At 39.7% G+C, this 16,905-nt stretch overlaps 1 protein-coding gene across 1 annotated transcript; it reads left to right on the top strand.

Moving 5' to 3' along the window:
- The first annotated feature begins 469 nt into the window (after positions 1-469).
- On the top strand, positions 470-16,199 carry rel (v-rel avian reticuloendotheliosis viral oncogene homolog). The gene is made up of 11 exons (XM_020623300.1): positions 470-603; positions 1,013-1,051; positions 2,654-2,793; positions 2,927-3,075; positions 5,044-5,135; positions 12,303-12,443; positions 13,446-13,550; positions 13,756-13,974; positions 14,103-14,168; positions 14,276-14,350; positions 14,575-16,199. The coding sequence occupies exons 1-11, from the start codon at positions 597-599 to the stop codon at positions 15,483-15,485; spliced, it is 1,944 nt and encodes a 647-aa protein (XP_020478956.1). The 5' UTR covers positions 470-596; the 3' UTR covers positions 15,486-16,199.
- Positions 16,200-16,905: the final 706 nt, after the last annotated feature.

Genomic DNA, 16,905 nt, shown 5'->3' on the forward strand with positions numbered 1-16,905 from the left:
GTATGGATGCTATATGTATGTATGGATGGATGCTTTTCAGTATCCGTACAATAAGAGGAAAACATAGTGTGGATGCTATAGGATCCACACAATAAAAAACAGGATAACATAGTATGGATGCTGAGTCAGCATCCATACAATAAATAAATGCCAGGATAGCATAGTGTGGATGCTTTACAGCATCCACACAATAACAAGAAACCTAATGATTGTCTTCAAAAATGTCATTGCAAGATACTTGGAAAGCATTAAGCTCAAAAAGTGCTGAAGCTGTTAAAAATTACATTTATGTGAAGTTTATGGAATTTAAATTATTTATTTACCTATTTATGATGCCTTGTGTTCTCTTTTTTTATCTAATTAGAAAAAAATCTTCCCTTTCAGCAGTTTGGACGCATGCGCAGTCCGAGTCGCTCGCTGCCGTGAGTCATGCTCACTGCTAATTGGTCAGTTTAGAGAAAGGGGGTGGTGACGGAGGGGCTTTCCCCCGCTAATCTGTTAAAAGATATTACCTTTTGCTGTCCGCTGTCACTCATACAGCTCGGAATTTTCTAAGAGAAGATAACCCGTGGGACGACTGAGAGTGTGTGCGCATCATGGAGAGTGAGTAGCAAGACATTTCTTTCCTGTGTAATAACAGTGGTAATGTGTAGTTCAGACAGAATGTGATCAATAATCCTATATGTATTGACTCAAGTGTAACTTTATCCCAAATACGTAGCTGGTATAGCGCTAGTGATTAGATAAAAAGTTCAGTAGTATTACAGTTTATTATAAGTGTTTTAACAGCACAGTGAAACTTCCTCCTTGTCGCAGTGATTGTTATTGGAGTCGGTGTCAGTAGCCAACGGGGCAGCTTTAGCACAGCTGAATGGGTTTACCAAGCACTACAAGCCAGTTCGAGTGAAAAGATGTTACTTTTTCACGTTACGACTATTATCCAATATGCTTTTGTATCTGATTTGCATATATTTGCCTAATTTGTTCCAATATGTTACATTTTCTTCCTCAGTTCTCATGCCCTCCATGCAAAGGGTCGATCCACATCTAAGTAAGCGCATTTTAATACTTCTTCCTGTCTCCACAAGTCAAAACTACAAGTCAAAAATGTACAACTGAATGCATTGGTGTCACTTCCTCATTTTTTGTTTAGTTTTTTTTTTCAGACCTATGGTGTGACTATGTGCGAACAAGAGTTTTGTAATTATGTATATTGTGTTATAAGTGGCTGTGTGTGAGCTCCATCTTTCAGTTCTGTTTCCTAAGTAAATGCAAAATGATTATGGCAGCTCATGGCTGAGGCATTTTTGGCAAACAGACATTACTTAATTATTTCAGAAATGTAACTTGACTTGTTTCACATTGGCTTAATGTATGCGAATGCATCACTGGCTGGCGGGCTCATCTGTCAGATGTGGTGTCAGCAACGCCACATTTTTATGTTGTTAAATAGCTGGAAACAGTGGACGGCAAAAACAGAAACACTTCCCAATCAGCTTTTAGTTCCTCTCTCACACAGGCATCATGTGGGGCTGATTTTGTTTTGTAAAAGAAAGTAGCAATGACAGATTCAGTTCATGCTTTGATTTTGATGCAGTGTGATTGAGGTATTCTTAGTAAACACTGAGACCATTTGCAGTGTAAAAGTCACAGTGCACATCAGGCTCAAATTGGAGGAAGACTGAAAAACTTGTAAACAGCAAGGTTACATATACAGTAGTGCTGTTTCAACAGTATGTCAGCAGCTGTTTCTGTGAGAAGCGCACCTGCACTGAGAATATAGTCTTGTAATGTAATATGTAAATAGGATCTTTAGAAACTCTGGGTTCAACTAAATGTTGGCTAATTTTAATGAACATGTAGATCAATCAGCAAATCAGTCCTTACATTAATGAATCACAATGTTCATTATAAATTGATCTGTTAAAACGATACAGAACCTGAACTGGGCACACATGACTATACAGTTAATTGTGCAGGGATTTAGGCTCCATCTTCCCTTTGTATTGAAAGCAGAAAAGGGAAATAAAGAAAATGGTGAAAGCATTAAAGAGTGGCTGTGTCCTGAAAATTTCAACACTAAGATGGGCCGTTTTGGTTCCCAGATGGTTCCCAGTCAGCCTGCATGCACACTTCCAGAACCCTGAAACTGTAGCAGCTAAATGGAATCCAGCCATCATTCATTTTATTATTTTCCTTGTACATTCTAAAGTTAAATGTGTTAATAATCATGTTGCCCAGTTTTAACCTACATATCAACATGTCTTTTAGCTGCAAATCAAATCAGAGTTTCCATTATTAAACGCCCCAAACATGGCCACTGAGTACTAGTGTACCTAGGCTTGACTTACTGATGCTGACTATTTGACCCTGTTACATTTTGTTGAAGCAAAATGAACAAAATCTGTTTAAAACATATGGGGAGGGTATTCATAGTGTGGTTGTCATTTTAAACCACTTTGTCCTGAGCCTTACCTGATGAAAGCAGGTTTGTTGGTGAAGTCACTTTCCCCAAACAGGAAAAACAAAAAGCAGCAAATTCTGTGTTGTTCTTAAACACATTTAGTTTCACGCTGCTTTATTATCACCTCCTCATTCATAGCTTCCCCTGCACGTCTCCTCACTGGCTGTTTTCATTGTGTATGCTCTGTAGTGTCTGAGCCAGTGATCCAGATCTTTGAGCAGCCTAAGCAGAGGGGAATGCGCTTCAGGTACAAGTGTGAGGGTCGCTCAGCGGGCAGCATCCCCGGCGAGAAGAGCTCCGACAACAACAGGACCTACCCTAGCTTGCAGGTTTGCAGCTGCAAAGATGTTTCTGATTATTAGTAAATAAAAAGCACCTGTGGAGCCCACTGGCTGTACTGATACTCACCTCTGCCTCAGTATGTATACCTATAAATGAATGCAAAAGCAACTTCCTCCACAGATCCTGAATTACTGCGGAAAGGGGAAGGTGCGTGTGTACTTGGTGACAAAGAATGAGCCGTACCGACCGCATCCACATGACCTAGTGGGGAAGGACTGCAAAGATGGGTTCTACGAGGCGGAGTTTGGTCCAGACCGCAGAGTGATCGCGTGAGTTCTCCTCCCACCATTGTCCGAGTTTTCATCGTCTTCACTGTCACAGTAATTATCATTTAGTCTCAGTCTACAAAATAAGTAAACAGACTCTGTTGCACTCACACAAACACACACACTGCAACGTAATTATTTTGTACTCTACTACTACTCACTCTATACAGTATGTCGTGTTTCACTCTATGGTTTCAAAAGGCACCCCATGTAAATCACTGACCTCTCAGAAACATAGGAAGAAACTCATACAGCAAATCGCACAGACGCACACAGCACGTATTTGTCTAAGCATGTCTGTGATGAGTATGGCAAAGTGGGATTTCCCCAAGTGACATCACTTTTGCTGTGTTAGAGAAAGAAAGCAGAGCGTGTATGTGTGTGAGAGCATAAATGAGTCAGTATATTTAGGTGTGTGTAATTTGCAAATTTCTGATGGTCTGATTAATTTAAAATCCAAACCCTTTAATTTACACACATTTAATTACTACTGCAGATTTGGATCAAATATAATCATAAAGTTATTCATGTGTTTGTCGTACTGTACTTTACTAGCCAAGCCAGTTGTGTGACAATAATTGCATCACTGCTTTGACCATTACACGCAACGTCACAAACAGCAGCCTTTGTCAGGTGTAGGTGTGGCCCCATGTGTTTTGGCTTCTGTAATGAACTTGTTGCAATAAGAGTCACCTTCTCATGGTTTTGTTATTATTGATTATTATTATTGTCATTGAGGTTCCTAGGGCCAGATATAAACACTGGGGTGACCGTGCTTTTACTGTTGCAGCCCCTAAATTGTGGAATAGTTTACCTTTTTATGTTAGATCAGTTTACTGATCATTACTTTTAAATCATTGCTTAAAACATATTTATTTGGCTTGACTTTTAATACACAGTAGGGCCTAATGCATTCCTTTTAATTTTAATTTATTGAATGTATGTCATCTGTGTGTCTGTGTCAATTTGGGTTTAAAGCCAATCATGGCACTGATGTGTGTATTTTTGCTTTGAAAGAACTAGTTAGTATATTTATGTGTTCTTTAGATGCTTCTAAAGCTTTTGATCATGTGAATCACAGGACATTATTCCAGAAATTGTGTGACGCTGGAGTGCCTAAATATATAGTGAGATGCTTGTCATATTGGTATGCCCACCAGACTATGTGTGTCAGATGGGATAATTGTATATCTGCACCCTTTCAGACCTGTAACGGGGTAAGACAGGGTAGTCTGTTGTCCCCAATTTTGTTTAATTTTCATATGAATGGTCTCTCTAAGGAGCTAACTTTGTGTAAAACAGGATGTATGGTTGGAGGTACAATTGTGAATCATTTAATGTACGCAGATGATCTGATGATCTTTAGTCAGCTCAGCAGGTCTCCAGCAGCTCTTGAATGTATGTTCTCTGGGGAGCTTCACGATGTCAAGTACAATTCTGCTAAAAGTGTTATTATGATATGCTGCACAAAAGAGGACAGGTCCTTTGCATTCCCTTTTTTTAAGTTATCTGGTAACATTTTAACTGGGTGTAATGAAGTTAAATACTTGGGTCATGTTATTTATGATTGCTTGTCTGATGACGGGGATATGTATCGGCAGTGCCACATGTTGTATGCACAAGCAAATGTGTTGGTTCGGAAATTTGGTTCATGCTCGGATGGAGTAAAATTGACTTTGTTTAGAGCTTATTGTACCTCCCTGTACACTGCTCATCTATGGTCTAATTATAAAAAAGGCAGTCTTAGGAAACTGACAGTGGCCTATAATGATGCCTTGAGGTTTCTATCTATCTATCTTATCTATCTATCTGTGTTATTGTGCTGTTTTATTTTTTGCAGTGATCTTATTTATTCTATTTTAGTAATTTATTGTGGTTTTATTCTGCTATGTAAAGTACTTTGGTCAACTGGATGTTGTTTTTAAAGTGCTATATAAATACATTTGATTTGATTTGATTGATTTGACACAGCTTCCAGAATCTGGGTATCCAGTGTGTGAGGAGGAGGGAAGTGAAGGATGCCATCGTACAGAGGATTACCAGAGGGATCAACCCCTTCAGCGGTGAGTCTCCCTGCTCCACCTGTCCATCACACTAATCACATAACATGTGTTCAAAATGTACTTTCATAGACTATAGTAATGTTGTATGTTATTCTGTGAACAAAACCCATTAAAAGTCCAAACTCAGTAGTAAACTGATCCTACTAACAATGATTGTGTGCATATTTAAAACCTGATACATCTTATGTCTCTGTGCCACATTCCCTCTTTCATTACCATGAACACACACAACACTGTCCTGCTGCCATAAATCCTCACTAGAGACAAAATGTGTAATCATGCGGCAGTAAAACATAGTCCCAACTAATGCACTGTTTACTCCCGTTTTATTTGTTAAAACCTACAGTGGCCAGTTGTTTGTGAAATTAAATGAAATATGTGAACCTTAAAAAGTTAATATTTTTGTAATCTGTTTCAATATGAGCTAACTTTGGGCACAACATCTGAAAGTACAGTATTTAGAGACAGACTAACGCTGTAGACTCGTTGGTGACAGTGAGACAAGACTAAGAGTCTTCAGCCATGCTAGCAGCTCTGTGATGTTTTAAACCTAATGCTAATGTCAGTATGCTAATATACCATGAATCATCATGAAGGTTTGTACAGCTGAGCAGCAAAGCAACATGTATTTGTACAGCTGAGCAGCAAAGCAACATTGCCATCCTCAGAGCCATGCCACTGATGTGGCTAACCTTTTAATTCTTGCCACTTTACTTGAAAGCAAGATTGTGATGAAGAAATGATATGATCTTACTCTTACAAATGAAAAGTCGAATTCATATGTATTAAAATGCAGTACACTTGCTGCTGCAGCCTTACTTGTTCTGCTGTGATCAGTGGGTTATTGTGCTAATGTTAATTAATGTTGGAAAGTTTAGATTGCAGTATAATGAATAATGACAATTTGCTAACTTTATAACTGTTCTTTTACTTACTAAATGAACGTTTTACTAAATTGTAACTGTAAATAGAAGTACAAATACTGAGAATTTCGTTTTTGCAGATCTGCCATTACACAATGATCTCTGAGTGGCTAATATCAGCTTAGTCATACATCATTCAGTCTCTAATGAGCAGTGGAAAAAATAATGAGGTAAACTACGTACCAAACCTGAATTGTGCTGCTGTTAATATTGCTCTAGGTTACTGTTATTGTACCTGCTTTTGCTACTGCTGTTAGTTTTACTGCTGTTGTTACTGTTAAACAGGTTCAAAACGCTATAAAAGAATTGTTTTCAAATGCTGGTTGACCCAGTTCTCAGGCAGCCGAGATGATTTTCCTAACATTGAATCAAAAATTCGCCCTCTTACCACTGCACTAGCTACAGTAATGCCATTTCCCCTGTGTGCTTCCTTTCTGTGGTCCTCCAGTGCAGACAAGACAGCAGTTCTCATGTACAAACAGGCGTTGAGCTACTTCCTCATTCTTGGTCACAGTTGCTCAATTCAGCACAGTGCAGGATGCCACGTGAGAGCTGGGAATGCAGGATTCATTAAAAGGGGGAGGGTGGGCCGAGGGGGTTCCCCAGCTCTCAGAGATGATGATAAAAGTAGTGCTTTACAGGTCTGTAAAATCATGGAAGGAAGGGAAGGTTTGTTGCCAGGTTCTGTTCAGACATACAGTTCATGTTCTGGTTTTCAAACATGCAGGCTTAGATTCCTTGTTGTTACAGATATGTAATATTATCACAGTATGCAAAGTGTGCATGTTGGCATGTCCAAGTAGTGACAGATATCTCTCCTCCTGTAAGGCACTCTATAGAGTCTCAAAGGCAGATAAGGGAAGTGGTTTAATGAAAACAGTGATACAGTCGACTTCTGTGTGATGTGAACCCCTAACCCGAGCTGCCATTTTTAGTCTTTTGCTCCGTCTGCTGAGTGTCACCATATATGACTACATCTCTGTTCTCTTACCTGCTTGATATGATCAGAATTAAGCAACTAAAATATATCTTAAAGGTTGAAAACCTGAAACAGCAGTAGTCATATCAGACTGTAAGGTGCTTGATTTGGTGGAGGAAAAGAGATAAAAGGTTGTATTTCTGTGTAGAAATAAATGTAGAATTTGCAGGTCATGTTGCCTTTTTACAGCTTTACCCATGCTTTAACAGAACAAATTTAGACTTATAGTGTTTGTCATTACAAAAAGAAATCAACTTCTATAAATGGATTGCGCTGTGAAAATGTGAATAACATGACAGAATTTCTCACTTTAATATTGTTTTTCTTTTAAACAGGGTGTCTTCTGTACCTTCATCTAAAAGGGAGTATAGGGAGGTTGGAGGTGACTAAATAACCAGGCTTTGACATCTAACACGGATGAGATCATATAACAAGCGTTGTGGCATTTTATCCTTGAGCTATTCTGATAATGATGTGTCAGTTTCCAACTAGCAACTAGATAGTTGTTGAGAGGGTGGATTTACAGTTAATATAAGGTCAATATTTTCACAGTTTTGGCCCTTGACCCAAACTGAGAGCAGCATCGGAATAAGATTCTAGAGTAGTACAAAGTGCAAGCTCCAGTCTCTGCATTCTGAGGATGGAGGTAAAACACTTGTGTGGCACTCATTTGATCATATGTAGTGAAGGTGGTGTTACTGGTGCAGGTAGACATGGCAGCACCGCAGAAACTATTGCCACAGAGTAATGGGCAGCTGGATGTCTTTTTGACATTGTTCAGACCTTCCCCTCTCTTCAGCTCACTTCTGCTGTGAAACTCAGCTGCTTCCTGTGTAAGGGGGGAGAAACGCCAGCCCAACACATTCACACAGCCACCTTTACACACATGCACAAACCCTTTTGACCTGAACCCATTTAAGCATGTGGTATACAGTATGTTGTTCAGCCTGCAGCTGTACATAAAACATCTCCAGCCTAATGAGATGGCAGCTGATGAGGCCACTGTGGCACAATTAGCAGAAAGCCCACCTCACCTGTACTAGTGATGACAAGGAAGTGAAAACTATCTGTGACGTAGTAATTTGTTTCTGTATTACTATTCTCGTGTGTCACGTGTCACAGTGGTGGTGTGGTGGTACAGCTGGTAAATGTTTGCCCAGTTAGCATGGGGCACAGTGCTTTCTGTTCCAAAAACTCTGAAGTCAAGGACGTAGCCTATAAACATTTCAAGTAACAGGTGCATCTATGCAGTACAGTAGGTGTCATCGCTGGTTTTTAAATATTACTAGGTAATATATAGAGGCAAAACTAAGATAAGATTTTGTTGATGCTTGAAAATAATTTCAAGGCTTGTGGTGGTATATCACTTGTAAATTTGTGAAAATATGTTTAAGCTTTAAATCTATATTGAGATATTCACAAGAAGGTTTTCTCTCTCTCTATGAAATCTCACTGTTGATATCATTTGTGCACATATTTTAGATGGTTGTTTTTTATTATGTTTCTACAATTATGAGGTTTGAATTTCAATTTTTTTTTCTCCTCAGGCTCAGAAAGGAAATTATCTCTAAACATAATTCTAAAACTCAAAAGTTTTTGACCCTTATTTGAGCCTATACAAAACATACTGAAGTTGCGGTTCATCACAATGGGAGTCACTGCAGTTGGCTAGAGACATGTATGGTAGAGTGTTAGAATTGTGTGGAACTTTAAAATGTTTAAATGCCACATTGTGTAGTTCTGTATGTATGTGATGCAACTATAATGTATGACTCTGGAGTCATTGCCTCAGCTTGGATAAGAAGTACCAACTGAACACTGCATGCCATGAGATCTGATGAAATTGTGAGTCATGCAGTGGAGACGCTGTTTGTGGTGAGACATGGCACCTGCCTCCCCTTCTTTCTCACTCTCACATTCTGATCCCACATTCATACAAACCACTTATCCAGCAACTGCCTTGTTTAGACAAACACTCACACTTAGAGACCAACTTAGTATGTTCCATCAATATTTGCTATAACAGTTCCACTTTCATAAACGAGCAAGTCTTCATTTCTCCCTCCTTCAGTTTCTCCACTGTGTGTCTCTGCCTCCTACATTAGACAAAACCTGATGACCAAACAGAAATCTGAAATAGAGTAGAGCTGCATGCAGCTGCAAGACTAGTTAGCCCCAAGAAGTTGATTTAATTTCAGTTATTGTTGTTATCACTGTTGAAGACCCTAATACAATAAGCATACATACCCACTATGCCATATACTATGTACCATACAGTACTGTATATGGGAATGACTCAGAGAAAATGTTAGTGACAATTGTTCAAAATTACAACAAAATGATGTCCTGCCATAATGGTGTGTATATGAGTGAAATTACTTGGCAGCACTGCAGACAAAATGCCATACTATTTATGCTGAATTATGGACAGCAACTCATACTTGATTGTTTAATCTTATTTCACTGCTAAGTTGAAATAAATAAAAAAAATTAAAAAGAAATGTCAAACTATCACAGTGAAACAGATTCTCACAATACTAATAAGTACAGCCTGTCTACAGCTATACACAAGTTAAATTTAAGACCTTTTAAGACCATTTTAATACCACTTTAAGTGAAACTCAAGACTGAACTTGGAAAATCCACAGATAAAAACATTCTCTTTCCAAGTAAACACATTGATGGCTAAAGTTAATAGTAGCCTAATACTTAAAGAAGGACTTGATGTGGGTTTCAGCCCCCGCTAACTTCAAACTGGGGCTTCCCTAGACGTGAGTGGCGCACATGTGTGACTTTGATCTGTTCAATCCACACCGACTCTGACCTCCATGTAGCGTCACTCATCAAAACAGCTGTCTGTCAGCAGGACAGCATGGTCTTCACCAGGCTGACTGACAGCAGATATGTACTGGACAAAAAGAAATCAGCGGCATTTGCACATATGGATTTATTTAAGTTTCTAACAAATAATTAGGCTAACAGTTGATTTAAGCAGCTGTCTGTGGTGATTACACTTCAAATGCACCAAAGGGAAAAAACAGCCTCAAAGTGTAAACAAGGGGTATAGGGATGACGTGTCTCAGAGTCAGTGTGGATCGACACATTTGATAGATTGGAAGTCTCTGCCTTGTGAGACAAGTCATCTTTTTTTTAAAGTATATATTATAATTTTTTGGTCAAATGTAGTTAGTTACCTGACATTGGATGATATGTTCTGATTTGATACTTATGTTGTAAATATATTATTTTCCTATAATGAAACAATGCATCAAACATGATGGTTTTAGTTGTGCTTGTAAATCAGCACCATATACTTTAAATATTCAATACAGGATTTATCTTTGAGCAAACAAGCCATGAATGCTATATACCAGTCTGACATATTTAGGCTGAAACTGATATCTAATATCGCAGCTTATGAACATACTTTGAGACTTCATGTTGACACCAGACAGCTTTTGTTTTGGGCATTATATCGTTTCTCAGGAAAAATGGGAAATAATTTGAGAGATGTTAGTATTTGTTTTGCTCTTTTTTTTTGCTTATTAATTCTGCTGCTGTGAACCACAGTCATGCACTTATATAATGTGCCTTACATTGGCCAGATTCCTTGAGAAGAGTAGTGGCTGGTGCCAGCAGGGCATGCAGAGGGAGAGCGGGAAAAATACCTAGCTCGCTGTCTGCACTGTACACATCCAGTGACACACTGACTAAGGATGAGGAATTTCCCTTCTGTGCATTTGCACATGGAATAATATTTAAAACAGTAAAAGCAGATTCTGGTATTGCACTGTTTTCAAAATATCATTTTGAAATGGCATTGAATTTGGTGAGAAACATTATGAACGATTCAATAAACAAAGCTTAAAACTTGACTTTCGCTCCTTTTCCACCACTTTCACACACGTCAAGAACCACCGTGGTTACTTGTGCAGGGAGTCTCATCTTTTGCCTCCGTGTTGTACAGACACCCTCACACACAGAGGCACAGACACAATTCTTTCCACTTTGAGGTGACCTTGCTGAGCGTCACCGTAGCGAGTTGTAGGCGGGGATGGCCTCGACTTGAGCATGATGGATAGAAATTGAGAGATGGAGGAAGAGAAAGTAGGCAAATGTGAAAGCCTGGTGTGTGTGTGTCAGTGTGTGGGCGTCTCAGTAAAAGCTCTCCCTATAGCGTGTGTGTTTGTGCTGCCTTTGAGGGTGGGATGTGTGACGTGCGTATGTTTGTGTGTGTGTGTGCGTGCAGATGAGAATGTAGGCTGACGAAAAGCATATCTGTGACGTGTTTATGTTGATCCAAATTTGAGGTTTTGTGGACAGCCTACAGATGAACTGAGAAGCATGAGAACATTATAGAAAATATATGCACAATTTCTAAATTAATGTCTATGCTTTGCATATTTTAACATGTTTACTGTATGTTATGCACTGTTCAACACACTATCTTTTGAGGCATTTAGTTTTATTGTATTATTCTGTGATTATTTATCAGACAATTTCAGCATTATTATAATTCCTCTAAATAAGGATGTAGAGTAAACATGCCTTAACAAAAACTGGGTTTAATCACCAGTTTGCATTTTCAGAATAACAGATTATTTAAGTGTGAGTTCACCCAGATCACAAAAAGACCCTTTCCCACTTTACCTCTCATCCTGTCTGGTCTTGCAAATACTGTGTTTTACTGACATTTTGAAATATCCACCTTCGATTTTTTTTTTAAAGCAGTGAAAATTTAACAGGAAAGTGCATTTCCATATACAATGCCCTGATTACTCAAGATAACTCAGAGATGGTGCCATAGGGACAACTTCATCAGTAGAAAGGAGTTCCAGTGACTGTTCCTTCCACCTAGAGTAGCTACTCTGGGAAACTGAGACCCTAAAGTTGCTCAAATTAAATTCCATTCACTTTAACATCTTTTATGGTGTCGCTGCAGGTGGAATTTACATTTACTCAATAACTGAACCTAAGTGCAAATTTGAGGCAATGCAGTGAAATTTACTGTATACTTCGGCTCCACTACAGTACAGAGGGAAATATTGTACATTTTACCTAAATACATTAAAAGGTGTGTAAAGGTGTGTAACTTTACAAATTGTTATTTAGTTGAACTGGCCCCTTAAAAATATACTGTCTACTTTAAATGGGATCAGAGTCTCTTTGACGTAAGCGATCCCTTCATTGTTGTCAGTAATAATGTGTTTCTTGTCTATTGTAACTCTGATAATGACGTTCCCGTTTGTTTGTGTGTGCCTTCAGTGCCGCGTGAGCAGCTGCTGCAGACAGAGGAGTACGACTTGAACGTGGTTCGCCTGTGCGTCCAGGTTTTCCTGCAGGACGAGAATGGCCACTACACCCAAGCACTTAGCCCCATTGTCACCAACCCCATCTATGACAACAGTGAGTGGCACAGCCCTGTTGTGTGTGCATCAGCTGTGTTCATGCTCACGTCATGTTAGGTCAGGGGTGGCCAATTCCAGTCCTCGAGGGCCGCTGTCCTGCTTGTTTTCCAACTATCACTGCCTGACCTGCTGCTGATTACCTGGCTCAGGTGTGTTCAGCCAGTCAGAAGCTGGAAGATACCATGTTAGATGAAAGTGGAGTGAGGAAAAATAAAGTGAATTGGTATCTTCCTTGAGGACTGGAATTGGCCACCCCTGTGTCAGGCAATTACAAGTGATGAGAACCTGATGAAATAGCCATATAATTTTACTTACAGGAACACATGCAGCCTGAGGTTGGGTATGTATACCTTAGCATTGAATAGACTGTGCATTCCAAGAACTGATGAAGTAAAGCATACAGTATATACTTGTATGCTGTTCTAATAGTCATGTCAGCATACTCTTACCTAGAATTTTATTAATGTTCCCCTAATGTAAGTATGGCAATAATAATAGCACTATGCAAGGACTGAGTTTCACAAGTAGCTGTGTTTGCACATAGAGTTCATTAGTATGTACCTGGAGCTGTAAGTGTTTGCTGCAAGACCTATGTCCTGTGTCCATTTTCAAGTGTTGCACTTCATGAACTAATTCAGTGTTCCTCACACACACATTGAGAAACGGGAAGTTCTTTATACACACTAACCCTCAAACAACACTGTTACCATGGAGCACTTCCTCTTTTGACAGCAGGCATGTGACATGCAACTTGAACCTGGTGAGGCTGTAACTGTAAACTGAATGTGTTTTTTATTTGTCTGAACTGAAACAGATAATGAACCAGTTACACCGAGTTTAAAAAGCTGTTTTTCAGTACAGTACAACAGTAAATCAAGTGAAGTCAAATTCATCACTCCAAGAAAAATAAATATAGTCCTATGTGTAGTATGTAGTTTGACTTGTTGGGTTTGTTGCCTTTGTTGGGCTGCACCTTTCAACTTTTTTTCTCCATCATCAGGGGCCCCAAACACAGCAGAGTTGAGGATCTGCCGGGTCAACAGGAACAGTGGCAGTGTTAAGGGAGGGGATGAGATCTTCTTACTGTGTGACAAAGTTCAGAAAGGTACATACTACAATGCTCTGCAGACTTTTTAAATGATTTGAATAGCATTTTATGATTTACACATTTTGCAATATGTTTTCAGTCTGATTTTTCCTTGTTCATCCTCATTCAAACCATTTCACTTTTCATGTTCCATAGTGCCCATCTCTTTACGCGTTCATTCAGTTTTCCATTCCTGTCATTTCATCATCCATCTTTCCTCCAGATGACATTGAGGTGCGATTCTTCTCCTCTGACGGCTGGGAAGCCAAAGGCTCCTTCTCCCAGGCTGATGTTCATCGTCAAGTAGCCATTGTCTTCAAGACTCCACCCTACTATAACACTTCCATCACAGAGTCAGTCACTGTGCACATGCAGTTGCGGCGGCCTTCCGATCAGGAAGTCAGTGAGCCGATGGATTTCAGATACCTGCCCGATGACAAAGGTGAGCAGCGATTACCTTCGTTCTCTGATTGGTAAATACAAACTAATACCATTCTTCTGTGTCCAGGAACTGGAGCCCTTTTCTGAATTACATTCAGATGATATATGTGAACATTTTGTTTGCTATAGATCCTTATGGCTACAATGAGAAAAAGCGCAGAAGAGAGCACTTGATGAAGATATCAGGATTGTCAGGTAAGACAAATGGTACTGTATGAACAGTACAGCCCTTTTGATATGATTCCACATATATGTCCATATATTTGTATGTTTTATAACATTGGTTTCTGGCCTTTCTTTAGGTGGTCCTTTTGCTGGTCTGGCTATGAACAGGCCAAAGGCAGTGCCACAAAGTACCATGAGTCACATGCGGAAAGGTAACTGGTTTAAGTTGATTTCCCTCCAACAGCAACAATTAGACATTAAAGGAGCATTAACTAAAATTTTACAAGACGTGTCAGTTTGTTTTGAATCTCATTAGATGCACTAGTGGCTGAAAAGAAATGAGTTAATGCATCTTTAAGACAAATGCAATATTTCCATCCATATCAGGATAATACAGTCCTGCTATCACAATAAAAATTCCCTGTATGTTTTCTAGACCACAGCAACATGTACCTGAGGCAACAGCCCACACCTGTGATGCAGCAACAACCTACTGTCTTCAACCAGTCCTATCAACCAGGTGCTCAGAATGTAATAATGACACCACAGGCTCCTAATTTACAAATCAGCCATTCATGGGCAAATCCCAACCCGACACTCTCAATGGACACAGTCACCATAAATCCACCTGGTGTCTTAAGCAACCTGTCACGTCCTAACAGCAGCAGACAGCAGCAGCCAAACTGTGGATCTGGTTACTCCCACAGAGGGGAGCTCAACAGCTGTGAGAATAATACCCTCCCTCAGCTCTCCATGAGGGACTTGCAGTGCTTGGATACAGTCCCCCAGACCTCTGTAATGAACCAGTCAGAGTCTCAGTCACTCTTCCATCTGCAGCACCAAAGGGATGAACTGTCCTCTGAGAACCAGGCCCAGAACCATCTAGGCAACCAGAACCAGGGTCTCCAGACTGTGTGGCCCAATTTCACTACCCTCAATACAGTCCAGAACACCTTTAATGGGTCGGTAACTGAAGGTGGAGGGGGGTCACAGGGGCTGGGCTCTTTCCACTTCCTAGACGGGATTGAAGGGGATGATTTTCTGAAGGGCCTGGTGGAAGAAGGGTCTCAGACTTGTTTCCAGTTGAAGCAGGAGCCCCAGATCAGAGTGGGACAAGAGACCCATGCTTCACTCATGCAGTCTCCAAGGGAAAGCCATAGAAATACTTACACCAACTTGCTTCCTCGTCCTATGAGCAATGACACCAACATGGATCCAATGGGGCAAGACAGTAGTGGCAACACCCAGCCTCATAAAAATCTACCTTACCCAAATAACGGCATGGCCTCAGAAGGCCACTTTGCAAATTTGGCTGACTGGGTCAAAGCAACTCGACAAAGCAAATAACGGGAGAGACATTTTTGGCATCGAGAAATAAATAAAAGCAGCTCCAAGGAGTGTTGCTTAGCCTTATGAAGCCAGCCAAGTTTTAGCCCACCATCCTAGCCTGAAAAGGCTCAGTGGGCATTTGCTTAGGTTATTACATCAGCAGGGATATGGCAAAAATTATTGGCAGCTGGCTGGCTCCATTCCCAGACAAAGGCATTGTTTCTAGGTGGCGCAGTGGATGTCTAGTTCCCTCTTTAGCAAAGACATCACCAATAATGCAGTTCCAGAACCTTGCATAATTTTGCATGATTGATGTACAGGTTCCCCTCCAGACAGTCACCTCTGAAGTGTTGGGGTGTTTTGAAAAGTGTAAAGTATCATTGTTTTAATCAGTCCTTCAAATTCACAAACTGGTTTGGCCTCTGGCTGCTGGTGTCCTACAGACTAAACAATAAAACGGAGCTCACATGAATTCTCAAAGCATTGTGGGATTCCAGGCAACATGAAAAGGCTTTGGAGGGGTCCGAAGTAAAAAAATTTTAACTTTATGCAAGTGAAGGCAAAAATCTTTTTTTAAAATAAGCTTTATTGAAGATATATATATATATATATAACAAACAAGGCAATATAACATTTTGCCAATATGGTGTTGGCACCAGCGGATGTCCGGCAAGCTCACATGAATCTGCAACTGCCTGGAGATTATGCCCATTCAAGGAAATCCTTAAATTATCACATAATACTTTACTTTGGTTAAAAAAAAAAAGTCTTGCGAGGAAGAGTTTGTGAGACGTGTATAAACCAAGTTGCTTCTGCATAGGAATACTAGAACATACATACATACATACACCTTATTTTTTGAGCTTTAGGTCACTTCTAAGATGATAATTCACCATTCTAAAATTGTAGTTAAGTTAAAAAACAAGGAAAACCATGCCATGGGCTCTTTAAGTATAAGAACGTCACATCTGTGTCGACACACTCAATGTGACGGACGATTTGTCTGCTTCCACTGGGTCTTCATTAGGCTGTAATGATGATGATCTCATCACACCACACGCTGATGGTGATTTTTGAAGAAATGAATGTACTATGTTCTTTCTTTGCAATTGAATTGAAGTTGGATTAACTGTAAACATACTGTATAGTAATAAATGTTTTTTGGGGTATTCGCTTTTGGAAAGAATGGCAATAAATAAAAGTATTTGTAAAGTACAACAGACAAATTGCTTATTAACATGGATTTACTTTGTATTGCTTTGTAAATGATTCATACATATTATACCTATAAGTTAAGGTATGTCACTTTTATTGATTTACTGTTATGCTCACTCTGTACATACATATTAGCCAAGGTTGAGAGTGAAAGCAATAACCATGCTGAAACGCTCAAGAACCGGCAAGTTACTAAAATTTCCATTGAGGAAGTGGGAGGAAG

Source organism: Monopterus albus, unplaced genomic scaffold (assembly GCF_001952655.1).
Source record: "Monopterus albus unplaced genomic scaffold, M_albus_1.0 scaffold296.1, whole genome shotgun sequence".
In the NCBI taxonomy this organism is placed as follows: Eukaryota; Metazoa; Chordata; class Actinopteri; order Synbranchiformes; family Synbranchidae; genus Monopterus; species Monopterus albus.